This window comes from Misgurnus anguillicaudatus, chromosome 2 (assembly GCF_027580225.2).
Source record: "Misgurnus anguillicaudatus chromosome 2, ASM2758022v2, whole genome shotgun sequence".
NCBI classification, from domain to species: domain Eukaryota; kingdom Metazoa; phylum Chordata; class Actinopteri; order Cypriniformes; family Cobitidae; genus Misgurnus; species Misgurnus anguillicaudatus.
Window position 1 is genome coordinate 26,223,177 of NC_073338.2, and position 27,964 is coordinate 26,251,140.

The 27,964-nt window shown below is 37.9% G+C and overlaps 2 protein-coding genes across 2 annotated transcripts; one reads left to right on the top strand and one right to left on the bottom strand.

Moving 5' to 3' along the window:
• The first annotated feature begins 264 nt into the window (after window positions 1-264).
• Window positions 265-2,894, top strand: cldn11a (claudin 11a). The gene is made up of 3 exons (XM_055202151.2): window positions 265-750; window positions 1,316-1,480; window positions 1,931-2,894. Exons 1-3 carry the CDS (start codon window positions 525-527, stop codon window positions 2,185-2,187), a joined length of 648 nt encoding a protein of 215 aa, XP_055058126.1. The 5' UTR covers window positions 265-524; the 3' UTR covers window positions 2,188-2,894.
• A 5,458-nt stretch (window positions 2,895-8,352) lies between these two features.
• Window positions 8,353-27,870, bottom strand: slc7a14a (solute carrier family 7 member 14a). Its single transcript, XM_055202152.2, has 8 exons — window positions 27,434-27,870; window positions 17,947-18,461; window positions 16,729-16,965; window positions 14,238-14,455; window positions 13,944-14,090; window positions 12,731-12,939; window positions 9,428-10,305; window positions 8,353-9,336 (listed from the first exon to the last, which is right to left on the bottom strand). Exons 2-8 carry the CDS (start codon window positions 18,251-18,253, stop codon window positions 8,960-8,962), a joined length of 2,373 nt encoding a protein of 790 aa, XP_055058127.2. The 5' UTR covers window positions 18,254-18,461; window positions 27,434-27,870; the 3' UTR covers window positions 8,353-8,959.
• Between the last annotated feature and the right edge of the window lie 94 nt (window positions 27,871-27,964).

Genomic DNA, 27,964 nt, shown 5'->3' on the forward strand with positions numbered 1-27,964 from the left:
TGAAACATTTGTAAACAGTTTGTGAAAATAAACCAGCAGGGGGCAGCCATGAATCACAAATCTAGCAATGCTGACGCGTGCGGCACCGTTTCTCAACTCTTAATTAAAACTCTGACATTGTTATGTTTTAATGTGGCTTAAAGTACTTCTTAATTTTTACGTTATGTACGCATCATTTGTTAGTATATTATATGAGCGTGATAAGAGAAACACGAGTGTTAGAAATAAGACTTGAGTAACCTTGAAGAGTGCGTTTGCGCATGTGATTGGTTGAAAGTTTTTTTCACCGTTCCTCTATAAAAGCGCCGTAACGGTTCACAAACGCTTTATGAACATCGTGCTGCTCACTTTTGGGACCTTTGCCTCAACATGATTTGTGCGCAGTGGATTAAAATACTTGGAAACTACCAACCACAGATAAATTGCACAAATTAACTCGTCAGGCTTCAGATTATTCGACTACAGTAATTTCTATTTTAAGGCAAAAAGGACTTTTATTTTTTATCGTATACTAATTGTACATCATGGCAAATACTTGCATACAGTTCACGGGTTTTGTGATGAGTTTTCTTGGTTGGATCGGACTTATCATCGCCACAGCCACCAATGACTGGGTCGTCACCTGTAAATACAACATGAACACCTGTAAGAAGATGGATGAACTGGAAGCCAAGGGTCTGTGGGCAGACTGTGTGATCTCAACAGCTCTCTATCACTGCATCACACTCACTCAGATTCTCGATTTACCCGGTATGTAAAGTAAATAAATAATTAATTGCAATAAATGTGCTTATGGATATATCAGTTTCGTAAATTATTTTCTTCCCGGGCATGTGGATTAATAATAGCAACAAAAACAAAAGTAAACAGTTTTCCAGGTGTAAAGGAAGCCATGGTTTAATTGTACAGCAAAATTATTGGGTTTAATTTTAGTGCCCATCCACGGTTTTCCTATATAGTTTAACCATAATTTGCAGTTAAACTTTGGTAATACAAAGTCAATTTTACTATAATAGAAAACTACAGTTAATTCTTCAAAGCTTTAATTGTGAATGTAGCCTATATTTTGCATCTTTTTTTACTTTTTAAAAATCCTAATATATTTTCCATAAACATTATTGAGTGTAGATATTCAATGTGTTGAGGGACAAGAATAGTGAGACTAAAATATGAAATAAATATTTTATGACATGGCAGGTATATGATGCTTAAAATACATGTGGCTGTTTGATTAAAAAAAAAAAATTATTCTTTAATGAAATCAATATTGTGTTCTTACAAAAATGACTGAAGACTCATTTCGTTTTTTTACCAGCTTACATCCAGACGTCTCGTGCTCTAATGGTCACCGCATCGATTGTTGGACTGCCTGCTCTCGCGCTCGTGCTCATGTCCATGTCCTGTATTAACCTCGGCAGTGAACCTGAAAGCGCCAAAAACAAGCGATCTGTGCTCGGAGGGATCCTCATACTGTTAACTGGTGGGCATGAGATTTCTTAAATGAGGTTTTATTACATTAAAAGTCATTGTATGGTAAAATATAGTAAACATGTAAATATAGTACTAGGCCTATAGCCCACAGGATATGAATCTCGTTTTATAATGTATAGTCCTATAGGCTACAATTTACAGCTTTTATAAAAATTATTATTACCAAATGGAAAATGCTTAATTTCTGTAATTATTAGAAATGATAATGATTTTCTGTCTTTCTCTTGGAGGATTATGATTTTACTAACAACTTGAATTACCCTTGAATTTCTTCAAATATGATACACATACAGTATTTCATTTAGCTGAGTAACTAAAATAAGTGATAGGTGGGAGTATTACAATAACAGTATTGCCTAAACATTTTTAAAATACCGTTTTAATCATTAACAAGTAAAATACCAAATTTAATGTTAATTCTCTTTTATTGTCTCCTCAGCTATTTGTGGCGTCGTCTCCACCGTGTGGTTTCCCATTGGGGCCCATCATGAGAGGGGCTTGATGTCCTTTGGCTTCTCCCTGTATTCTGGCTGGGTGGGCACTGGACTGTGTCTGTTGGGAGGCTGTATGATCACCTGTTGTTCAGCAGACAGCTCCGCTTCATACACTGAAAACAATCGATTCTACTACTCCAAACAGGGCCCCACCCAACCAAGCACTGCCTCCACTAACCATGCCAAAAGCGCACATGTGTGAGGTTTGGGATTACTCCAGAGCAAGTTCAGCCCATCAGATTTTTGCTCTTTCTCTCTCTGTTTTATCTTTCTCTCAACACTTTGTCATTTCAAGCGTGTTTGTATCTACAGTGGTGAAACTGTGGATTGTTATTTTGCAGATGAACTTTAAACCCTTTCCGCCCTTTGACTTGGCAGCAAGGTTACATACAGTATTAAGGGACAGTCACTGGTGAGAGACCTGCTGTAATCAGAGGACCAGTAACAAAGGATTTATTTTTCACATGGATTTTACTGATTCTGCACAGTACAGTGTGCCTTCTATAAGTCTTATTTTTGTAGTAGAAGTTTTTTTTTTTAAATCTTGCAATATGCATTTTTATATGAATACTAACAGTATTTGCCAATTGTTTTATTGTGAATGTTTTGATTTGTTTCAGTCTTTTTGTACAGCTAAAAACTTGATTAACTTCAGAACACTGTTTATGTCAAGCAAACGAAGTTAAGACGTGGAATGAATAATAGCTGCCCAAATGTAATTAGATCAAAATTGGACCAAAGCAGTAACTGACTCTGTTATTTATTGTAATACTTGTATGCAGTTTTTATTATGTTTGTTGTAATAAACAATGTTGTCCATGAGAAATTGCCTTCTCTTTAACTATAGTTCTAGATTTTTTTTATTATAGACAATGTCTCATTTTTTAAAATAAACCCCTTTGGAAAACACTGAACAGTAAATTCTGTTTTCTGAATGCAGAATTGCTCTCTAAGGGACTGCATATTGTTCAGCACACAGCATTTTTTAGGCTTGGCAGCTGCCAGGTGCTCAGGCGAGTGCACTGCATCATCATTAAACTTCTTGTTCATTCTCGGTAACGATACTCAAGAGCACATACTGTATGATTGATTCAGGTACCCGAGTCGTAGGTTACGTGTACTGGTATGTGTATCGATTTCTCTTTAATGAAAAGTTGGTTGTGTTGCAAATGATGAGCAGCATAATGTCTAACGGTAGACATGCTGATTAAAGGTTAAGAGTTGTAATTTGCCATTAAGGCAGATTTATGTGGTGTTTCTGTTCATCTTTTGTTCTTTAAATAGAATCAGTGAATGTTTCCTGTTATACAAGGTGTGACAGTCAAAAAATGCAGAATATTGAAGATTTAAGCAACACACAGACATTTTTGTCCTTGTGGTTTTGTAGAGTTGGAATAAACAAGAGAGCAAATGTCAGTATGACATTATTTTGCCAACGGTGCAGCTTATTGCTTCTTATTTGTGAGACTTAAAGCAACAGGTCACCAAAAAAGAAAAAGGAAATTCTGCCATCCTGTCTGTTTTTCACCCAACCCAAAGTTATTCGTTTATAAGACTTGGAATATAGTTTATGAGTCATATGGACCACGTTCATGGCTTTTAAAGCGACAGTGCACATTTAATGTAATTGCATAAATAATCAGTGCAGATATTCTCATTTTGTTTTCTAAATAAAGACATGAAATGACAAATGTGTGTAAATGATGGCAGAATATTTTGTGACAACAAATGCCTTCAGCTTTTAGTCTTTGGTTAGAGTTAGTTTAGGGTGGAATATATTAGTATGATTTTTTTGTTATATACAATATATTTCTATATATTCAAATGTCAAAGCAGAAAATAACCTGAACCAGCAGGAAAAAAGGGCAAAAGCAGATGCTCTCTGATGTTAATCCAGCACTCCCAATGTTCATATAGAGAAAACGTTTTGCATTTCTTGAGAGGACTTGCATAGGCTATATCAATATTTTGAACCAACAAATGGCAACTTCATACCATTTAAAGTGCCTATTTGTTTAAGATTTTTCAAGTAAATAATCACACACTGATATGGAAATATGGGAACCATGACTCACTCGTTTACATTGAAAACTAAAAAAAATAGGTGTTGAATTTTTTTGAATGTTTACCAAATGACTTAAAATTCCAACACTGGGATTACCCTTTTGTCATTGACTTAAATAAAGAGAAGGGCTTCTAAAAAGTAGCAATGTTTGTGAAAGGGTGACCCATTAAAGGCGGGGTGCATGATTTTTGAAAAACACTTTGGAAAAGTTGGACCGACTACCAAAACACAGTTGTAGCCAATCAGCAGTAAGGGGCGTGTCTACTAACCGACATCATAGAGCGCACTTATGCAAATTTGAAAACCACGCCCACCGGGGGGAAAACAATCCAACCGTCTCCATTGACTTTGTATTGCGAGAGGCTGCTTCCTTGTCATTTCTGGCTTATAACAAAAACAGAATAATGCCTTAAAGCTGCTGTGTGACAAGATGTACAGCTAACAAGCCAAAAACCCCAGAAATAAGTTTTTATAAGCTGTCGAGCCATAAAACCCAGCCTTTAAGGAGAAAAAAGTGGATTGCAGACTACGTTTCCCCCTAGTGGACGCAGTTCTACTAATAGGAGTTCTACTAATAACTATGAAAAGTTGCCTGGTTCCACTTTTGTGTCTTTAAACACTTGTTTTTTGGGGTCGACAGTTTATAAAAAACTATTTCTGTTTTTTTTTTGCTTGTTAGCTGTACACCTTGTCACACAGCAGCTTTTAGGCAATATTCTGTTTTTGTTACAAGCCAGAAATGACAAGGAGGCAGCCCCTCGCAACACAAAGTCAACGGAGACGGCCGGACCGCTTCCCCCCGGTGGGCATGGTCCTCAGGTTATGACGTGCTGCGCTCTATTGTCTGGGTTGCGTATATATGGGGCGGGTCTAACCAAAGAAGGTCCAGAGTCTATTGGGATAGGGGCGTGTTTATTCAGGTTATTACAAAAGTCACCATTGGCTTTCAGAGATCGTGCACCCCGCCTTTAAGGTCAACTAAGGCTATACTCATGGTGCCCAGGGTAGAGTTTGTCCAGAAGAAGTTTGTCCCAGGCTCTGTAAATTCAAGTGATTAAGTAATGCAGGTATTCAGTAACTCGAAGCAGCTGATGATAAAGAAGAATTTGGTTTTGTTTGTTCTATAAATAGGTTTGCATAAGCATAAAAGTGCATAATATTTACATGTATAATATATCTAAATAAAGGTATTTCTATATATAAGCATATCAGGAAAAGTATCTACAGTACCACACACCCCCAGTGCATTGTCTTCCTCACATCCAGGATGTCTGCATAGCACCAGGTTATTGCGTACAATATAAGCAAATCACATTTAGATTTGATTTAGGTTGATGACAGATAGAAAATGAACACAAATGACGTCCTATGAGTGGCTCATAGGAAAACACTTATGAAGACCCTCCCACAAAAGGAGCGTGCTGGTTAGGTCGATGTCCGTGCCATACAGAAAGACAAGTCTGTATGAATTAAACATAACAAGCTTGAGATATCATGGTTTAATATCTCAAAATACTGTACCACATCGACATCGACCACCACTGTAGCAATGATAATGGAACAACATCTCGTTCCTCTGCATAGCCCATGGCGGTGCTCCCAGTATGACCATGTTTCCATTGTGCTCAGGTACTGCCTGTTATTCTAGGCTCAGCGCTCCACCCCACAGGAAACTGAGCTAGACTGCACCGCTAACACAAGCCACTCGTGTGAGGATTTTGATTTTTGTGATACTGCCTTTAAGAGAAAGGAAAATCAGGAGTCTTATCTGATCTGCAATAAATGACTTTCATTGTTGCATGGAAGCAATATTAACATTTCATTACACAGTGCAACGGGAGAGCAAACCACAAGAAGAAGAAACAATAAATAGGTTCTTTAAAAAAAATCATAGAAACCAGAATACATCCACTTCATACCAAAATATACAGCAGAAACAAATATCAGATTGGCAGGGGAAGCCGATCTCCACATTTCCTGAACAAATACCGAACAAACTATGATAGCAGGTAAGATAGCTTATATAAAGTACAAACACTGTACCATTTCTCAGAGACAAATAACAAATAGTAGCTGACTTGAAAGCAGTAGTTTTGATTTTTTCAAACAGGTTCATAATAGCAAAATAGTGTTTTGTTGATTTTAAACTGTGCCCTCGTTGACTCTATTCTATAAGTACGTTTTAACATTCCAACATAAACATTATAACTACCAAATCAAAATCCAAACATCTCCAGTTACGTTTTTAACATTTTAGAAAGAGGTCATTAAAAATATATGCTTTCACAACTTTTCTTTAGAAGTTCTGCTGAAACCATAAGTGAACCCACAAAGTACCACCAGCGGTGGATAAGCAACCCCACAGAGAACCCGAAGTTATGAAATGCCTGTAAAAAAATACTTCTCTTCAATTTCTTTGTCCTACGCTTCCACACTTTTATATGGTGTTCTGCTCTACAAAAGTAAAATGGTGTCTTTTGTCAGTAAACAAAGGTTGAAGACTTTGGCTTGCTTTGCAAACAGAGGCCACCCGGGAAGGGATGGGGCATAAGGGCAGACTGCTATTCTCATCTCTCAGTACGCTACATTTGTTACGTCAAGTCTTTCGATGGTCACCACACATGCAAATACTCAGGAACACAGTTGAAGTCTGGGCCCTGTATGTCTGAACATGCTACACATTCAGCAAAATGCCACAGCGACAAAAATAATCACATCATAGACCAAATGCAAGAAACAAACCAACGCAGGCCCCAAACAAAGCTGTAAATGCTATGCTTCATGGCGAATGTATGCAGTGAGATTATGGGACTCAAGAGAGACAGCTTTGTACGGCAACTCGTTCTTCTATTTTTTCAATGAGAGAAACTAAAAGCAAACAAAAACTATTGTGCCTTTTCTGTAAATATGTGTTAAAGCAACACTAAAGAGTTTTTGCTCTTTGCTCCCCCTACAGGTTGGAAGCGGAATTGTCCATTATAATTTAGCCTACTGCAGCAAAGCTGGCTCTGATTGGATTGTAGGTCTGCCGTAAAGCAAGTTTTTGTTGTTTTCACTCGAATTACAGGACCGCGACCCGAGGGTTGAAAACGTTTTTAGTGCGGTTTTGGCTGATAGAGGGCTGCAAAGCAAATGTGAAAATGCTGTTCACCATGTTTCGGGTGGATGAACGACTGAAACTTTTTTGAAAACATTATTTTAAGGTAAAAAAAACACTTTAGTGTTGCTTTAAGTATGTATTTGAGACCTGCGTTGGTTGTCTTTTCTTTTTTCGTTTTTGCCTTTTCGGCTGGCAGAGCTGCGGCACAGATGGAGTTCGATTGGACGAATCAGTCAGACGCCACGTAAATCAAGGGGAAGAGAACAGCAGAACGGCACACCCAGACAAAAATTCACGACACGCTCCCCACTACATGCAAATTTCATGTAGCTTCTGTTTGCCCACATCTTGTCATTTTTCAATGGAAACACCCTGACCAGCCGAGAGACACAAATTGTACTGTGGTCACACTGTCAGTATTTACACAGAGCTGCCTGCTTGCAAGGACGGAGTGGAGCTACAGTACTGGCAGAAGATGAATGGAGCGGTGAAACGTGACAACGGACAGGCACGCGTGTATGAACCTTCACTGAGAAATGTCAAAATCGAATGAAAATGCAACCATGGACATAAAACAAACAAGCATGGACATATTTAAAGCACACATTAACAGATGAAGGCACTATTGCAAGCAAAGTCCAATTACTATTTGGGACAACCTACGATCCAAACCTTACTTGGGCTAGATGTTAGCATGGAAGAGAAAGGGGTTTTTGATTCTTTCACTGTGAGGCTATATTGTCCTTACCTTTTGTATTTCATGTATAATAGGAAATCTATGATATCTGAAGCAAGAGTCAAGAGTAAGAAAAGTATGTGCAAATCTGGTTAGTTTTAAAGTGAACATCTGCAGCGAGGTCTTTGAATAGCAATGTTTCGGCTGGTTTTAAATTGACCCCACGTAAAGAAAATGTGAGGATAATGCAGTGGCGGCTCGTGACTGCTCTTCCGAGGGGCGCTAATTCAAAATAAGTTTTCGGAGTGTCATGTGTGTTGCTCGCGTTTTCAAAACATGTGTTTGTTGCGTCATGTGAACCATGTGCATCACGTGTCTTGTCAAAACAAGTGTCCGCTGCACACGCGTCAAAACCATTTATGATAAAAATATACACAAGTAAACTCTGATTACGCATGAGATTATGCGAGTATCTGGCAAACGCGAGCGTCAATTTTATCATAAACCCTTTAGACGAGCTGCAGCAGGCACTTATTTTGACAAGAAACGTGATGCACATAGGACCACTCGACGCGCCTAATACACATCTTGAAATTACGAACCACACACATGACGGGCTACATACATGTTGTGACGAACTTCGCATCGTGCGCCCTCGAAAAAAGAAGTCACTGGCCGCCACTGGGCTAATGGAATACAGTAAGGGACCCAAGCTAAATGACCTTCCTGTCAGTTGTTTTAGGGGAAGCTGTGGGACTGTGATAAGCTATAAACTATTCAATAGATGACAATAAATTTTTTTGCTAGTCTATCATTTTGGTGGTGCTATTAAGTGAGACAATAAATAGGACATATTCAAGTGCTTGGTAAATCTAAAAACTCAGGACCAAACTAATGAATCGTTAAAGGTGCTGTGTAATTTAAAAAGGATTGAACACAATCAAAATGTGTTTTAAAGATAAAGGACACCACCCTGATCATTCTGGCTATCCTGTATCTCTAGTAAAAAACAAACGAAGAAAACATCTGCGAATGAAGACATGGGAATGATATAAATATTCACTGCAGAGAGATAACAACCTAGCCCAAGGGTTCTGCAGCTGTTGGCAGACGAGTACATTCAAACTGCTTTCTCATTCCAAAGGATCGTCCAAATCATCATCGACCACCAGCGCCTCAAAGCCTGGACTGGCTTTGCCAGCTTTGCTTTTGGCCCTGCTGTTTGAAGAGTAAGTGGAGGTCCTATTGTTGTCCGCCCTGTCCAAGACTTCATGCTGAGAGTCGTGCTGCTCCTGGCGTTGCTGTTTCTGGTGCCCACCTTTGCCCTCATGGGATTTCCAGCTCTGGAACTGACCCCCATCTCCTGAAGGATACAGATCATCATCCGCTGCCAAATTGTCATCCACACCCATGTCATAGCGCTGGTACGTGCTGGCGTGGGCCTCCTCCTCACGTGCCGTGATCTCAAGGGTGCTGTTCCACATGCCGTAGCCAAAGTAGATTAGAATGCCTGCGACACAAACACACATAAGATATTGTACAACTGATTGTCAGAGAACTTTCATCATTTAGGAAACAGTATGGCTCCCACTTAAACTTACCCACAAGGCACCACACACCAAAACGGATCCACGTGATGCTGGAAAGCTTGAGCATGAGGTAAATATTCACCAGCATGGCAGAGACTGGGACGAAGGGAACGCAGGGAGCCATGTAGGGGAGACGCTTGGGGTTCTCAGGCTGCTGAATGATAATGAAGACCAAGAGCGTGATGACCAGCAGAAGTATCACCAGCAAAAGCACAGCCCACCACTGACCCTCTGCGATCTGAACCGACCCGAAGATGATGAGGGAGCAGAAGCAGAAGATGAGAATGAAAAGCAGGATGACGCAGCGGGTGACGGTGCGGCCCGTGGCGACAGTGGGCCGGTCCATCTTTCCCGGCAGGCCGAGCCGGATTCGCATGGTGTAATAGCGCGGCCCCAGCAGCTTCTTTAGCTTGAGCAAGTAAGCGCCGTCCGTTTCGTCCGTCTCGATGCCTGAGGACATGTCCACGGTGCCGTAGTTCGGGTGACTGGAGGTGTAGGTGGATTTGTCGGGCTTACCGATCAGCATCTCGTTGTCTCCCAGCGACGGGAGGTTCTTTGCTCCACAGGTATTTGTGGCAGGTCCTCCGTAGTCATCGCCCTCGCTTACCGGCGAACAGGCATCTTTCTCACACTCAGCCAATACCCCTTCTTTGCGCTTTGCATTCTGCTCTGAAAGGAAATTGACGAAACCGTGGATGTCTCCTTCGGGCTGGTAGCGCAGCAGTAGGACACACACCGACACTAATGTGTAGGCGAGCAGGGTGCCGATGGACATCATCTCAATTAGGTCCCTCAGGCTGACAAGCAGAGCCAACAGAGCTGAGAGAAACCCAGATACCACACAGGCCACTGCAGGTGTCTCTGTGTATGTGCTCACATGAGCCAAGAACCTGCAACATACAGTACAGCTATCATCAGATTGTCTACATAATAGCTATTTTCTATAATCTACTATACGTCAACAATTCAAGCTGATATTGTACGAAAATGTAATGTCTTTGACTGACAATTACAACAGAATCGATTAAAATGTCAAGGCTTTGGTGTGCATTTTGGTTGCGAGGACAAAATTTGGTAGATGTTTAGTCATCCTGAAAATTTAATTTAAAGGTAACGTGTATTTAAATGCTAAATACAGGTGTATTTATTTTTGTTACATTTTGTGAGCGTGTCAAAGTTGCGCAAACTTATTTTATCAATTGCCCTGAAATGTCAGAGAAAGCTCTTACATATACATGTACAAATTAAGTTGTGCAACATTTTTACTAACCACACAAGCGGCGGACTCTGTCCTCATATAGTGCACATCAATTTAAACCTGTAATTTCTCCCTCTCGGGAATGAGTGAAAGCAGAGGGACTCGCCCTCAGTAATCAGAACAGAAGTGGTCGAAAGTGGACAAAAGAAAATACCAGGGGCCTCGTGTATAAAGCATGCGTACGGACAAAACAGGGCTAGAAACGTGCGTACGCCAGTTCCCACGCAAAGGTTGTGATTTATAAAAAAACAAACTTGATGGGAGAATGGGCTTGCAGGGTGGGATATTAGGATGATTCATGTACGCACACTTGCAGGTGATCTGTGATTTATAAAGGGAACATTGCTTTATTTTATAAGTCTTCATCATTTTTGGTGTATGCCATTTTTGGCTTTTGTGCGTACGTAGACTTTTAGTAAGAATCCTACTCACAGTTTTATACATAAGACCCCTGGTGTATTGAATGTGTCTCTCTCGTCCACTTGTGATCTGATTGACCAAAACGCATCTTAATACCAGGTATAAACCACCTCTTTGTGAAACTGAAACCCTTTAGATCAGGGGCCTCCAAACTGTTTGTGAGCAAGGGCTACCGCAATGAATAAAACAATCTGGATGGCTACTTTTTATATAGGAAAAACTTTTTTCTTTTACTTGTTGATTTTATTTTATTTTACTTATGTTTTATCATTGCTTAAAATGTTAACATCAGTGATGGGAATAACGGCGTTATAAGTAATCGGCATTAGTAACTGCATTATTTTTTTCAGTAACGATCTCAAATAAATTATTGTTTCCCCCTTTATAACGGCGCTTATTGTCACTGACATAAAAATTCTGCGCGTTACTAAAATTGATCTCACTGTAGTAATTTTCACCCGTATGCTCGCTCTCTCAGCCAAACACTGTTTTTCTCTTGTGTGTATATGTGTGTGTGTTGGGAGAAACATAACTGATGATGATTGGTATGTGTGTGTGTTAGAGGGGGTGGGAGAACCACAAAGCTGCTGATGATTGGCTTAATTTCCATCGTTAGCCAACCAGAGGCAGAGTTCACAAACAGGCACACACTCGCACAGGCCGAGTGAGTCCGAGCGAGCAGTGTAAAAAAGTCTGAGCAACTTGGTCACTTTGTCGCTAGATTTAGCAACTTTCTATAATTTTAGCGACTTTATAGGACAAATCTAGCTATCTTTCTGCCGTGGTTGGAGACTTTTGTAGACTGACATGAAAATACGCGCCGTTTTCTCTTCTCAACGAGCAGCGGTGCTGTTGCTGTGCCCCATCTCAAAGCACTGACATACAGCCCGGTCATCGCGCATCAATCACTCCGAAAACACTGGCGACAAGGTGATGGCAAGTACAACAAGCTCAAAGGTAGCGGTCGCAAACACAAAGTATAAAGCACTACTTTTCCATTGTTGAGGTGAAAGGCAAGAATGTTTGTGTAATGTGCAATTTATGCCCATTAAGAAAAAGTCTCTCCACATCTGTGGCAAGTAATTCTGATCTAATAAAGCACCTCACATCGTCACATGCTGCCACAAAATTTGTCGTTTCTCTTTAGTATCCATTTTAGTCATTTAAAATATTTAATTTTGTAAGGGGCATTCAAGTTATTTGAAAAATTCGATTTTTTTAAGTAACGCAGTAATTACTTTTCCTGGTAATTAATCACTTTTATAATAACGTAACGCAGTTACTAACTCAGTTACTATTTGTGAGAAGTAATTAATAACTATAACTAATTACTTTTTCAAAGTAACGTTCCCAACACTGGTTAACATACATTAAAGAAGCCAAGGTAATATAAAAATATGTAATAAATAAATAATAAAATTGAGGCTTTTAATAGACTGTGCTTTTGCGGGCATACTCCTGTATGGAGACCACTGCTTTAGATGTTATTTTTTATATGGAACCATACCATACAGCCTGACAAAGACCTTTTAAGAAACATTTTGAAGATCGTACCATGACTGTAGTATTTTACCATCGAAACAAAGACATTTATAAATCAAAAAATTCTTCTTTGTTGGTTATTTCTTTGTCCTTACCTGAAGAGTAAACCATCTCCTGCCATGGCGTAGATGACTCTCGGCATTGGGAACAGAGATCCTAACAAACTAACTGTAAGTCCGGCAATTGAGCCAATGGCCACTATATATTTTGCAGTTTGGAAACCATGTAGAGAAAACATTTCCATCAGTGGAGCATCTTCATCAATTTCTGTGTAGGGAACCATTAATGTAAGGATCACACTCACCTGAAAAAGAGACGAAAGAAAGAGTGAATACAGAAAAGAGTGTGTGTTTTATTTACCCCTCCCTGATTGTTCAACGATAATTTTTTTGCTGCTCTGCATTTTCTTTAAGGTATCATTTGTTTTAGGCTAAAATGTTTGCTTAAAAACAGGCATTTAGACACTTAATATACAGTAAGTAACTGTGTTGTAAATTAAAAAATAATTGATTGTCAGTAGCCATACGCTTAATTTGCAACAAACATACAATAAATCAAGCACTTATGCACATAAACGTACTGTACACCTACACAAACATACAGACTGAGAACTCGAGTTCCCGAACTAAAATTAGTCTATGCTAAACTAAAACAGCATGAGATGAGAGGAGGACACTTCATTAGCACGTCTGCTTCTCATCCGACAGTCTCATAGATGTGAAAATGAAGAGCCATTTTGGTAAAGACAATTTTCAGCTAAAACCAATGCAGACATGAAAGAGTGTGGGTTTGGGGAGAGGTTTAAATGTGTGAAAAATGAAACATTTTAAATGTACTGGTTTATCATATATAATCTAGTTTAAGATGCAGGAACAATGCCTGTTGATAAGTTAAATCTCAGTTTGTTACTATAGCAACCTCCTACAGAAAGACAGCATTGCAAGGTGATAAAGTCAGATAGCAGAAGAGAATATTCAGTGAGTGCGTTTACATGCACAGAATATAATAATCTGCTTATTATAGAAACCGGTTTTCAAATCCAAAACAATAAACCGGCTATGCAAAAAAAATAAAAAAATAATTTTGTCTTAAGCTATATATCTCTTCTCATGTCTGCAGAACTTGTACATGTAACTAAAATCTGCAAGCGTGGTTTCGTTGCAGGGTTGCTCATAACCTGTTTGTTGCACCAAGCTTTCAGAATACTCAGTATGATGTCATAGTTTGACAAAAGACTGCTTCTGTTGAAGAGCAACTAGAAAAACGATATGAACAGCAGATGATGCATCACGTCACATCTATACTTACAGAGACATAGGCAGTGAGGCAGGTGACTAGAGAGGCAGTGATAGCATAAGGGATGGAGGTATTGGGACTCTTGGCTTCCTCTCCAGTGGTGGCTATGATGTCAAACCCAATAAAGGCATAGAAGCAAGTGGCTGCACCTTGCATGACCTGTTGAGCACACAGTAGACAATGTAATTTCCTAAACATTGTTTGTTTTGAGTGTAAGAAATGTTGGCTTATATAAAAGATTTCCTGTTCACCATGAAATTAAATTAGGTACAAAGCAAAAATCAACAAAATCAAAAGGCTCTTTACCCCCGACCAGCCATAAGGTAAGAATCTCCCCTCGTCCCAATTGCTCCCACTGACGAAGAACAGTCCTGCAATCATTATGAAGACCCACACCATCAGATTGATGACGTTCAGCACATTGTTGAAGCCCACTGAATTCTTTACACCCAGAGCGACTATCACTGTGACCAGGATGGCTATGACGAGTGCCAGGATGTCAGGATACGACTGCTCGCCTTTACCTGAGATTATATAACAACAGTCAACAGCGTTGTTTTACAAAATTAGTTTAGACTTTGACAAAAACTACATTTACGGCTATTTTTTACCTTTGTGTAGTTTATACATTTTAGAATGTGTACGGACAAACAGATGATAGATGGATAGCAATGAGCTTAAATATCTGACCCCCTTATGCTTTCATTAATAAACCATGTACTTCAAAAGAATAGACACAACAGTACTAAACAGAAGTGATTATGAACCGCACTGTGGCTACAATTTACAGACGTAGATGCAAAGATTATATTGGACTTGGCTACCAGAAGAGATTTTACTGGCTGAGTAAGACTATGTGTTTTGGCTTGATATGTGATGTTTTGTCTGGGGCAGATATAGTATCATAAATGAAAACTCTTCCTGTTAGCATGCTGTGAAATATTTTTTCTGAGTGCCCAACACCCTTGTTTTAATTCTTCTGTTATTTAAGAGCCTAGTTGCACTATGTATCTTTTGTGAGACCTTTACTGTAGTATTAAGCTATGTTGTTTTATTGGCCTATAAATGAACTCAAGTACGATAACTTCTGCACGGTCACTTGCCTCAGTTAAAACCTGATGTTCCTTCTCTTTATAAATTCTATTAAAGAATTAAGAAGCATTAGCAATTTGGAAGAAGCATTTGATCACAGGAACATTTCACAGGTTCATCTGCCCATATAATCGTATAGTGTGACAATCTGGCTTGCTGTTCACTATAAGGGGGCCTCGAGGATTTGCCCATCTCCCTAGGCTACTACTAATAATTATATATGGGCGGTGAGGGATGCCGAAAGAACTGATGTCGGGAACAAGAGGCTCCTTTAATATCCTGGTAATAATTTGAAGATTAGATTGTATACCTCCTGAACTTACATTTAATAAATTTGTTTAATAAAGCAAAAAAAAAAAAAAAAAAAAACTGGAGCAATCGTTTCACTTGACTGCAGAAGAGAGAGAGAGAGGGGTCATTTTTATCCATAATTTATTCTTAAAATATCCACTGATAAATTAAGGGATAAAATAAATAAAAATGCAGGCATAATCTTTTCACACTTAATGTCCTTTTAAACCCACATTTGATAAACCCTTTCCCCGCAAGTCTGTTTTATTTTTTAATCTGAGCCCTTATCAACACCAGCACTCCCGGTAGCTGTTTACTTAAAGCATTAGGTGATATTAATTATTTAATCTGAGTTTGTCACATGACCAAAAAAAAGTGGTCCACCCAGCCAAATTTAACTGATTCAAAACGACCAGTAAATAAAATATATCAAAATCTGGGGAAAATAGACAAAAAAAATAATGCAGCATTTTTGTCAAATCAACATATCTTTATGTTACTTTAACTTAAAAAATTAAATGAAACAGTTTCAACTTGTTTTTATAAGTTATGTCAACTTAGCACAGGTAAAAACTTAAAATAGTATGTTGAATTGACTTGCAAAACCAGTTTGTTTGAACTTTTTTATTTACAGTGTGTCAACGCTTAAAGCACGCCCACATGCTGCCTCTCTCTCTCTCTCAACTTTCAAATACCGCTACCTAAATAAATGTTTTGTATAAGGGACTGGGTGCATCATCGAGCCACCATTTTAGCCCTGCCCAAATATTCCTGAACACAGAAATGTGGAAAAACTGTTTAAAGGTTTAACTCCACAATTTAGTACTACATGGTTTGCGGTTTTTTGTTTCAGCAATACATTTCTAACATTTATAATTATGTGTTTAGAAACAATTCTCTAAAATGACTTTAAAGGAATACCTTACCTAGAAATTGTTATTCATGCCCATTGGCTTTCTTTGGCCTTCAGATCTCAAATGGGGAATTAACAAAAAATGTTGCTTTGGGTTTGTTACAATGGTAGTGGACTGTTGTGTCAAAAATTTAATCAAATAACAGATTACATTGTTTTAACAATTCAGTATGCTTAAATATACAGTTTAGCCCAATTAAGTCAATATATAGCTCAATTAAGTCACATGGAGTAATTTGAACACTATGGCATCCGTTTAAAGCTTGAGAACACTTGGTCACAATCCATTCCCATTGTATCCAGAAATCCCAAAACCACACTTAAAAAAAATCCACATTTTGGTTCTGAATACCAAAGAAAGGCATCAAGGGTTTGAATGACATGAGGGTGAGTAATTATTAAGAAAAAAATTATTTAGGGATGAACTAATCCTTTAATATGTGTAAGGTTCAAAACGATAAGAACTTATCAAAAGCGCACTTAATTTCATTACATACTTACCCAGGCCATTGAGAGTTCCTATGTGGTTGATCATGAAACCACTGATGCTGTGATTGGCCAGCGAGTCAAACATGCTGCTAAGTGCACTGGCTCCTGCTGCAGTGCCAATCAGATACTCCAAAATCAGATTCCAGCCAATGAAAAAAGCCACAAATTCACCCACTGTCACATAGCTATAGGTATAGGCCGAACCTGTGGTTTTAGGCACCCGCACACCAAACTCGGCATAACACACCCCTGTGGAGAAATAGCAAATACAGTATTACTGCAGCACATGACTGTTATGGGCAAGTTATAGGTAATACCATATCAATACAAGCATGCAAGTCTTTAAGACGTTGCTCAGACAAGGACATTGATTTTTTTTTTTTGGGTGGGGGCTGGAGTGTCAGATAAATTCTCAAATGTCAAACCCAGAAAATCCCAGAGGGCTGGATAGCACAGGGGAATCCTTCTTTACAGGCTGGATCCCTGTAAACCCAACCACCAATGGAATGGATAAGGATTATGTGTTTGCACATTTAATCCTCAAAGCACTATCTGGCATCAGAGCTATGGAAGAGGGCATAACCCTAAAATTACATGCATATTCTATATGCACTTTTCACTTTAAAAATAACATAAAATAGAGATTAGATACTATTAAACTATTAGATATGTTTAACTGTTATCTGAAACAAAAGAAGTGATTTTGGTCTGTGCCACTATGTTTGCCAAATGGACTTTAACCATTTAATGTGATCCATGTGTTATTTGTGTGTAATGTATTATTTTTATTCGTCTGATAATGACAAAAAAATCTCAAATGTTTTATCTGAACACTGTGTCTGTTTCCATGGGATCAAAGTTTCCTAACTTACAAGAAAAAATGTCCCATTTTTCCTTTCCATTTCTATTTTGGCCATTCATAGTCACACCTGTAAATGATTTTCCCTATTTAATTTTCCTGATTCTATTTAGGGTGCTGCATGCTGTTCACAGCCCCACCTGTAAACGTTATAATTAACTTTACAGCCATACATGTGTTTTAAAGCAAAACTACTGACTCAGGATCAATAGATTGATTTAAAAAAAATTGTTATCCACTGCTCCTTAACACCAAGTAGATCATCTCCAGCAGTCACACTTCACTAGAGGCAGGTTTACTGCTAGATGACAGATTGGCATTTGGCTCATTTTCCTCTTCTGTATGTCAAAGGAAGTTGACGGTGCACTCACCTGACAGGATGGAGGCCACGGCAGCAATGATGAAAGACACAATGACACCAGGTCCTGCCATTTCCTTAGCAACAAGTCCAGATACCACGTACATGCCCGTACCTACGCAGCTTCCCACTCCCAGAGACACGAGGTCTACCGTGGAGAGCACGCGGGCAAGTTTGGTGCCATGAGCTCCGGTGCCACCTCCGGTGCTCTCCAGCATCGACTCCACCGGCTTTGTGCGCAGGATGCGGGACTGGAAGGCATACCAGGTGGCCCCCCACTGAATCCGCCGTGGGTCCAGTTTGGCAAAGAGTCCGCTCATCCTGGAGCCTGGTTTTATAGTTTAGAGGGCTTCCAGAAATAGGATTAGAGTCTGTGGAGAATTAAAAGTGTCGTTTTTGGGATATGGACTTTGTGATTATGAATGGGTCCCACAGAAAGCTGCTGAGATGTTGCGGTCTTACTATTCTTCACTGGAGCATCATTATCAGAGAGATCCACATGATCTTGAAGATGAAGATGAAGCAGTGCTGTGAACAAAATAAGATAACATCATCAACATGATGAATTTTTTTTCAGCATTTATTTAAAATATCTCTTTGTTTTTTTAACTCTTTATTGTTTTTCAACATGAACAAGGATGCATTTGCCATTTTTCAAGTGTGAGATTTTCACATGCTTTTTGAGGGGCTGTTGTTGACTATAAATAACTGTGTCATGGTAAAAGCCTTTTTGTGGTAGCATAAATGAATATACTGCTCTATTCACCAGATCTGCATTTATCTACCTGATTAAATATTAATGCAAGAGGCAACAACCCCTTTGTCCCATTGCCTATTCACTATTTTTTGCTTATAAAACCTTACGCAAGTTTAGCAGATTTGTTTTTTTACTACCACAATATTTCACTGCCCTTGTGGGTCAAGAAAAGCAGATAAGAACACAGTCATCTGTCTAGCTAAATGATACTGTCAAGAACATTGATACTGATAGGTAATACAAAACCTTCAGACATAATCATAAATAAGAAGAATGATAATATGAGAAACCTGTCAATTCTCGGACGGTGTCTATTAATTTAATCCAAATGTATTCTTAGATTTGATACAGAAGGATGGCATGTCATTATCAGATTTTTACACTGCCAAATTGTGTAAGACAGCTGAGATGAGAGACATAAAAATTAAAAAATAAAAGCTGTTTGGGAAGTGATACTCATTTTAATGGCCCTGTGTAAGTAGTTGTTGATTTAACATCTTGAGATTCTCTTGAACATCAAGAACTACACCAATAAAATGTACAGATGAGCTCTGGTCCACAGCCAAAAAGAAACAGACACAAAACCAAACCAGTGTGTGTTTATTCTTGCTCTTTTTGACATAATTTCCTCTGACATGCTTTATCCTCTAACCTTTTTCAACATATTATATTGAATTTTAAAGTTATTTCCCCTTATTTCCTTGATCTGCTCTTTCACCAATTCTTTTGTCTTCTCTCTCTCTCTCTCTCTCTCTCTCTCTCTCTCTCTCTCTCTCTCTCTCTCTATTTTCTCTGTGTCTGACTAACTGTCTGCAGGATGACAGAATAACAGAGCATTGAGCAATCTATTCCTCCCACATAGGCACATGGTTATTGACCGGTATAATGATTTCTGTCCTGCTTTTGTCTGCTTTCCTGTAATTACAAGTAAAAGGTAGTGAAAGAAAACTAGGTTTTTACTAGTATTTCTACTAACTGACTGTATCAGATAAAAAACAGCACCATTTTTAAAGAGAACCTTTTTAATTAAAATGAATTAAATAATCAAATTTATCTGACAACAACTTGGACTGTATACTTTACATGGTTGTGGTACACATGAGACATGCCGCAGCAAACACAATTTGGACACTTTCTGAAAAAGAAACTAATACTACTATTTGTACACCATGGTTAGCATTGTGCTTCCTAAAGAAACAGTGAAGCAGGAAAATGTCCTGCTTGTTTTTTACAAAAATGAAACTGTAAAGTTCATACCAGCCTTGGGCATAGTGCAATGTCAGCAAGTTAACAACAAACTGAAGGCCTGAGCTCTAATCTAATATGGACTCCCATCAGATCTGAACCTTCACAGTCACATAACACTGTTTGCCTTCAGGGTACTGGACGGACGTTGATGTGTTTAAAACAATATGAGTTCCTCACCACTGACTTTATAACACATAGGTTTAAACAGTGGCCTGGAGTGCAACACACTGTGTGGGTGTACAGTAGGAAAGTCACAAAAACAAGACAAAGCTACACAGCTACACTCGAAAAAATGCTGGGTTATTATTTCTACCCAAACACTGGTTTTACCCTTTTGGGTCATTTAATTGTTTGATTTTTTTCAGTCTTGAATAGTTTTTTGGGCAGTTAGTTGGGTTAATATTAGGTTAATATTTATGTTGTTTTCACTGACAGTTGAATGAATCCCTCCCGCGACGCATCAACCCAAATGTTGGGTCAAATTAACTCAGTGTGTGGTGCTGTTTGAATTCACTTCAGGTGTTGAGAGGCTGCGGTTTTCACACAAACAGATTTACGTGGATAAACAAAGGTTTGTATCAATATATTTATACATAAAATCATTACTTTTTACTATAAAGCAAATATGTGTGACAGTCTAGTTTACATGACGTGAAACGTTATTACATGCACCGCTATGTCATTAGCTTGTTTGATAAGTTCCGCCCACAGGAACATAAATACGTTGGTTGGTTATATATGACTCACGTGATGTTTTTATTACATAGCCTATAAAACCTAAGCAAATAAAATAAAGAAAGACGAGTGACGTGTGATGCAAGTAATGCCATGTAAACACACATAATCTGCTTTTTCAGATAATTAATAAAGCAATAAGGCCCAAGAAGCAGTGGGTTACCAGTGCATTTTATAACAGCTAAAAACCCCCTTAGCTGTTATAAAATGCACTATAACCCCACTGCTTCGCGGGGGTTATTGCGTTTATAAAACGGTTACTTCATATGCATAGCAGGATTTCATAAAATGAAACACAAATAAGTTGTAATTATATTAGTACAAATATTACTCTTCCGCCAAACAAAGTAGTTCCTCAGAATCAAGTGTGGCTGAAACAGAGCACAGTTCCCAACCAACACAGACGCAGCAAAGACACAATGACAATATGATTTAAGACTGTGGTGTTTATTTTATAAATCAACATTCATCTAATTTATACATTAACATTTATATTGTGCAACTGTTGAAGTGATGATCAAATATGATTGGAAGCATGCTGAACTCTTTCCCGTTCAGCGTTTTTTTTTTTTTTTAAGTTGCCACCAAGTTTTAGTGAGCTGTCACATATGTGCTCTGAGCAAATAAATTTAGTTACACAGGCCTACATTCAGAATGACAATAAAAAAATAAAAATAAAGCAGGTGGTTCCCCAGGTAGACGATAAAGGTTCAATTAAAGGAACAGTATGTAGGATTGTGGCCAAAGCTGGTATTGCAATCACAACACTTGTGGCTAAAACTGGTACTGCAATCACACAACTGGTGGCCAATACACAAAATGACAACATAAACATCAATTGAGGGCTGCAACTCCATTTTTTAAATGACTATATCCTGGCCAGACCACTGTTGTCAATGATATAAGTATTTGAAATGAAAATGATTTCTTAATGTCTACTGACATATCAGGGCCATTTTCTGATTAATTGATATAAATTTCTTACATACTGTTCCTTTAAATCAGCTATGACTGTCGATTAGGAGTCGGTAAACAGTGTACTTGTGGGGGTGATCGGTAAGGAAGGAGATGATAGACAGAGCGTCTGGCCATCTGCAGGCAATGTGAGAGGAATTGATTTCCATTGTAAGCTCATAGGGGGATAAAGAGATTGAGCGTATTTTATGGCTTTTGTTATGGAGGCCTGATTGATTGAGCTATTGCCATTGTTAATCTCTTATTAGTGAACAGTGGTATCTAATACAAACATATCGGGTTTTCATTGGGGTACATGAAGCATTATGATTGTTTAATACTTTCATTTGAGGCTTTGCACAATCGAATTTTTAATAACAAAAATGCATTTCACATATGGAGTATGCTTGAAGTAAATGTTTGAGGCCTGTTCTGTCATTGGACATTTTGATTTTGTTCCAGCATTGTATGGTCAATCATCTAGTCTTGTGACCTGTGGTCTTTCATGTGAAACACATTTTACATCAGATGCTTTATATGCAGTAAAACACCACTGTCCTGAAAAAGGTTGAATAAACTTATTTGCATTATATACCTTTTAAGTTTCTTCCACCCTATTTGAAAATATACATCTGCACAACATGTGAGCTGGTTGGAAAACGTTTGTCTGTATTTCTGTTAGAGCTTCTATCCCTTTGTTAAGTAATGACGTAAAGAATACTGTTTCCGGGTCCAAGCCTCCACTCATTTCAATAAAGGATATTATTTAAACAGACGTGTGCACCATGTATGAGCACCATTTATTCGTATTATACATTTACACAAACATTTTATAGAGTCACAGACAGTGTACATCACACTCTCCAGGCTTACAGAATCACCGACAGAAAAATATTAATAATTCATAAAAAATCCATGTTCATGACTCCATGTCATCTTGGATTTTGCTACGGAGATAAAAAATTAGGACTGTGTGTTTTTGGTAGTTTTGCATTATGATACAAGTGTATATTAGCGTTATTTTTCTGTTATTTCCCTATGGCATTTGAGATCATTTGGACCCGAAAGCGCTGCATGATGTCAGACTTAACAACCAGATTGCAAAGAAGTAGGGTCATATCAGACCATACCATACTGTAGCGGTCTTTTCTCAACCTTTATATCCAAAATCCAATATTTGTTTAATTCAATCTTATAATTCACTGCTTATAAATTATTAAATATTGGTATTTTTCCCAACATGATCTCACAAAGTTCTGTGGTATAGTCACAGAATTTTTTGCTCATTTTTCCGTGGCATTCTCACGGATCTCCTCATATTTCCGTGGCCCTGCCATGGACTTTCTTTTCCATGGCATTCTCAGGGATTGGTTACTCAACTGCTTTTTCCTATTTTCAAACCATTGTCGCTTCGGTTTAGGGTTAGATTTGGTGTTTGCGTTTGTATGTCACTTTAAGTATTGGTTTATACTATTTTTTCGGATGTATTCTTTTATATTTTCTAAACTTAAATAAATTGTCGCCTGTAAATCTAACCCTAAACCGAAGCGACAATGGTAAGAAAATAGGACAAAACAGTTGAGTAACCAATCTGTGAGAATGCCACGGAAAAGAAAGTCCGTGGCAGGGCCACGGAAATATGCGGAGATCTGTGAGAATGCCATGGAAAAATTCGCAAAAAAATTCTGTGACTATGCCACGGAAATTTGTGAGATCAGGTTCTATATTGGTATATTGGTAAAAAAAATCAGATTCAGAACGATTTTTAAAAACATACACTGAGTGTACAATTAATAAATACTTTTTTGCTTCAGATTTTTTATAAATTGGGTAAGTATCTGCTTGGATAATCGCAGTATTAAACATTACCATAAAAACTCATAAGGAACACGTTTAATCATGCAAATGTTTTTTCTTAATTGGCGATATAACTCGCAATGGCGGGAAAAGAGTTAAATCACTCCGTTGTTGTTTTCTAGTTTTCTTTTTCAAACTTGTGCCATCAAACTGTTGTATTAAAGCAATGAGTCGTGTGATATAGCTCTATATCATTACGGCTGTGATTAGGCCAGAGGCACAAGGCCACAGGTTATAGAGCTATATCACACTCCTGCTTGAGCGATTTTGCTTAAATGTCAATGTTTCTATTTGTAATTTCCAATAGCTTCATAACGTTTTTAAGAATGCAGTGACATTTTATTGTGGCATTTTAACACACAAGACTGAGAAGAATAGTTCTACATTATTCACTTTTACTGTAAAAATAAAGGCTAAATTCACAAGACGAGATTTGATTATTTTTTCACCCCCGTAGACTGTTGCTTTTTAACCGAAAGCAGGATCTCCAGCGCTGAGCAGATGGTGTGTAAAAATGGTGTTTTGAGAACTGCATGTACTGTATAAGAGATTGCTTAAATTGCACTGTACTGCCAATATTCACCTTGGCAAAGGGTGAAGAGAGAGAAAGAGCAGACTAGGCTTAACAGAGTGAGAAAACAAGGTTTATTTGCTCAAATTTATTCAAATTTAATCAAATTTATTTGCAATCATTGCAAAGAATAACCCATAAAATCATTTCCCCCTGTAAAACACAAATTAAGATTTTATGAAGAATTTCAGAGACTGGCAGTTGAAGTTTACTGCTACTTCAAGGAAATTAAGAGGACTGTCATTTATGAATTTTATGAATAATTTATATTTATTTTAGGGTGAACTAACCACGTAAACACTTGAATTGATCTTATTTATATAGAATTGTCCATGATGTAGAGCAAATGTCCATGATGTAGAGCAAGGCTATATCATATGGGTCATTCTACAAAAAAGGTGGACATGCTTGTCCCTTGCTTTTGCAGACCCCTTAATCATTTAATTTGACCTAATAATTCCATAATGATATATATTTAATAAATATAGACTGTCTTTAAAATGATGAGAGAGTTTATTTATATAATTTTCTTTTTTAAAACTTTTTTTAAATGTCTGGTCCTGAAAATTGCCCTGCCCCTTTGATCATACATGGAAGTTGAACTGTGTACTTCTTATTTAAAACCATGTTTTTTATAAAACAAATCTAATTTACATTTACCTTTAACCCTGCATGAATTTACTACAACACTGAAATGGTAAAAATACACTATTACTATGAATAATATCAAATAAATATTTGTCCCCCAAATTTATGTCATTGGTGTTCCCCTACCCAAAGCACTTTTATTTTGAAACAATGCATCAGCTCTTTTAAGTTTTTCATGGGTCAAGACGTCAGTGGAAGAAGTGCAGTGGAGGAAGGCAAAAGGTTTTTGAGATGTCTTACCTTATTTGTCTAAAATATCATGATATATCTAAGAATTTTGAGATAAGATTTTTTTGGATGTCTTTAGTGTTACTCTTTTTTATAGCTGGGAGTGTTAAGCTCTTTACATAAAAAATACATTATACTGAATAAGTATGTGATTGTTACATCTCTGATAAAATTGCACATGGCTAATGGCAGCCATTTTGTTAAAATGTTAGTTTTTTCTGTAAATTGTCATGGGTGTTACCGTCATTGGTGTTACTTCTTTAATGAGTACTTCTTAAGCACTATTCCGTTAACTGACCAACACAAAAGCATTGAAAACAAAACAAGATGAAAAAAATGTTTTATATTCATTATCTTTTATTATATTCTCATTTTGTCAGGTATTGAAGATACAACGTCATGGATTCTTTATTAAAATGTATTAAAGTTAAACCTAGATTAAGCTCCCCGTTTTGCGGATTCATAGATTTGACAAGTTAATTAATGCTATTAAAGAAGTTTTGGGTATGTTGAAAGAAGTTTATTTAAGCAGATTTCCATCACCCGAATTCCACCTTTTCTGTAGAATGACCCATATACTTATATAACTTTGCCATGATGTTGCCACACTTAGAAATTTTGTGGCCCTGTTATTCCTCCCAAGGTTTTGACTTTCTTTAAACTTTCTTTTTGTCATAAAAATATACATATGCAAATAAAGTTCCTATCTAAAAAAATCTTTTAGATCTGTTTAATGCACAAACTGTACACTTTTATGAAACTTATACATGCAGTCAAATCTTTTTATCAAGGCTGTATTGCTACTCCTCCCTTTTTCTTGTTTTCCCTGCTCTCCCCTCCTCCTCTAGTGCACAGCACGGTTACATAAACTGGCTGCTGAGTGGAATGAATCTGCCTCGCTAACACCATTTCATACCAAAATGTATTATCTTGTCTCCCTCAGCACGACTCCCATTTCTAAGTATCAAGGTACAATGACTACAGAAGTTTAGCATTATTTTGCTTATCAGTTGGTCATAGCAACGACTCAGGCAACAGTCACATATGCACAGTCAGAGGTTGTTAATTAACAAACACTCCCATGGCACCAAGTGATGTCTCTTTTAACCCATCTACTGTAGTACATAGCAAATATCTTATAGGCTACACACAACAAACACAATTTTACATGCTGCCAGCAATACCATATTTAAGAGTTAGGCAGACAGTCATCATTATTCATGTTGGATCTGTCTAATAAGATTATATTATGATGTTTATGTGTAGTTTCCTCATGACTGCCCAGATCTTGTTATGTTTATTGTTCACTGCCATTACCAGTGCAGATCTGCAGGTGGTCCTAATTGATGGAAAGGCTTTAATTGTGTTATAGTGCTGTGTGCAAACAGAACAAGTGACATAATGATGGTGGTGGGAGATTGGTTCGAGCATGTAAGAGTGCAGTTCATTGAGAAAAGCAGGTCACACCCATATATAACTCATCATGAGTCAGAGTTCAAAAGGCAAATTTAAGGGAGTGGCAATATGTCTCTAAATAGATGCATTCACAAGTGCACCATTTTTATGATGAGTCTGTTATCCTCATAACCACCAATTGACTTTACCAATTCATTTGACTAAAACGTTCAGTTCAATTTGATTTTCTACAAGTACTTCTTTATAAAGAGTGCTAACATCCTGATGACAATAAATTGCTCTTCTATTTAACTGTTTAAGAGCAGTCTAATGCACAATTGCCAATGATCAGACAACTTCTAAGGTGGTGAATGACAACAAAATCCCACATTGGAAAAGATGATTTCATATTAAACTTTGATAAAGCATTTCTGATTATTTTAATAACGCAATGATAATTTAAGTAGCAGTTAAACGTGAGCTATATATTAATAGCAACTTGATCACATAAACAAGCGTTTGTGTATTTCAGCACCATGGTCAGCGCTGGCGGAAAATAAGACGCGAGACTCGCCGCTGCTTTTAAAAGCAGCATCCATGAGTAACTGCCATCATGTCATTAGAGATTAACCTCGTTTCAACGCCCACAGCACTAACTACAACACATATATTTACACTGCAATCAAAAGAGTCCACTGCTTATCTAAATTTAGATATAGCTTTTGGAGCACATTGAGGAAATGGGAATGAAAGAACGTGTTATTGAAATGTACACATTTACTTGATAACCATTTCGCCCCGCCCCTTCCGAGAAAAGAATATAGAAAAGAACATATATAGTTTATAAAGTTAAGAGCATAGTATCCCTGCAATATTTTAATCAATGCAGATGACTCAGAGATGAAAGCCAATAATACAAAATGAGAATACAAAGCTTATAATAAAGCGCTGCTGTTGTGTATTTCCATCACTTTCTTTGTGCATGTGGACTGCCATAAGCTGGTAAATTACGGTTTTTATGTTTACGGTTTTGACTTAAACTATCCAATTTAATTCAATAAACATTTCCTACACTTGAGCTAGTGTCAGGGTTTGGTCATCTCTTACCTTCAGAGGTGCCCGCTGTCCAGCTGTGCTGATGTGCTGCGGTTCAGATCACTGTGATACGGTGTCGTAGTCCAAACGCAGCTGCTATCCAAACAGGATACATTTCTGTTTGCGTCTCATATAATATACATAATGTACACATAATACACACCAAGTCAAAGCAGCGCTGTCGGCGAATAAATCATCATTGGGGATTAAGGGGTCGGTACTTCCTCACTGATGCTGCAACTGTACGCGGCGTCCTAGCGCGCGCGCACAAAGAGGAGCATACACTTGTTTAGCAACGCGGGGGTTAAATTATTCAGACACTGTCTCCACGTGATCAGCTACAAAATGTATTATTTATTATGACTGCATACGTCAACCAGGTTATGATATCGGTGATGTCTTTAGGCGATACCGAAAATCTGTGATCCGCCATCATGCATTTATGAAGGGGATGGGCAGGAAACAGGAACTGTGGCTCGTGCATCTATTGTAATAGTGCAAAATCAAGGAGATGAAAAATGACGTATGAGGAGCATGAGGTTC

Coding starts and splice junctions, on each gene's coding strand:
- cldn11a (XM_055202151.2), top strand. CDS start 525: ATGGCAAATACTTGCATACAGTTCACGGGTTTTGTGATGAGTTTTCTT. Junction 751..1,315: donor TCAGATTCTCGATTTACCCG/GTATGTAAAGTA, acceptor TTTTTTTACCAG/CTTACATCCAGACGTCTCGT. Junction 1,481..1,930: donor GATCCTCATACTGTTAACTG/GTGGGCATGAGA, acceptor TTGTCTCCTCAG/CTATTTGTGGCGTCGTCTCC.
- slc7a14a (XM_055202152.2), bottom strand. CDS start 18,253: ATGAGCGGACTCTTTGCCAAACTGGACCCACGGCGGATTCAGTGGGGG. Junction 12,940..13,943: donor GCCTCACTGCCTATGTCTCT/GTAAGTATAGAT, acceptor TCTCTTTTTCAG/GTGAGTGTGATCCTTACATT. Junction 10,306..12,730: donor GGAGATGGTTTACTCTTCAG/GTAAGGACAAAG, acceptor TGTATGTTGCAG/GTTCTTGGCTCATGTGAGCA.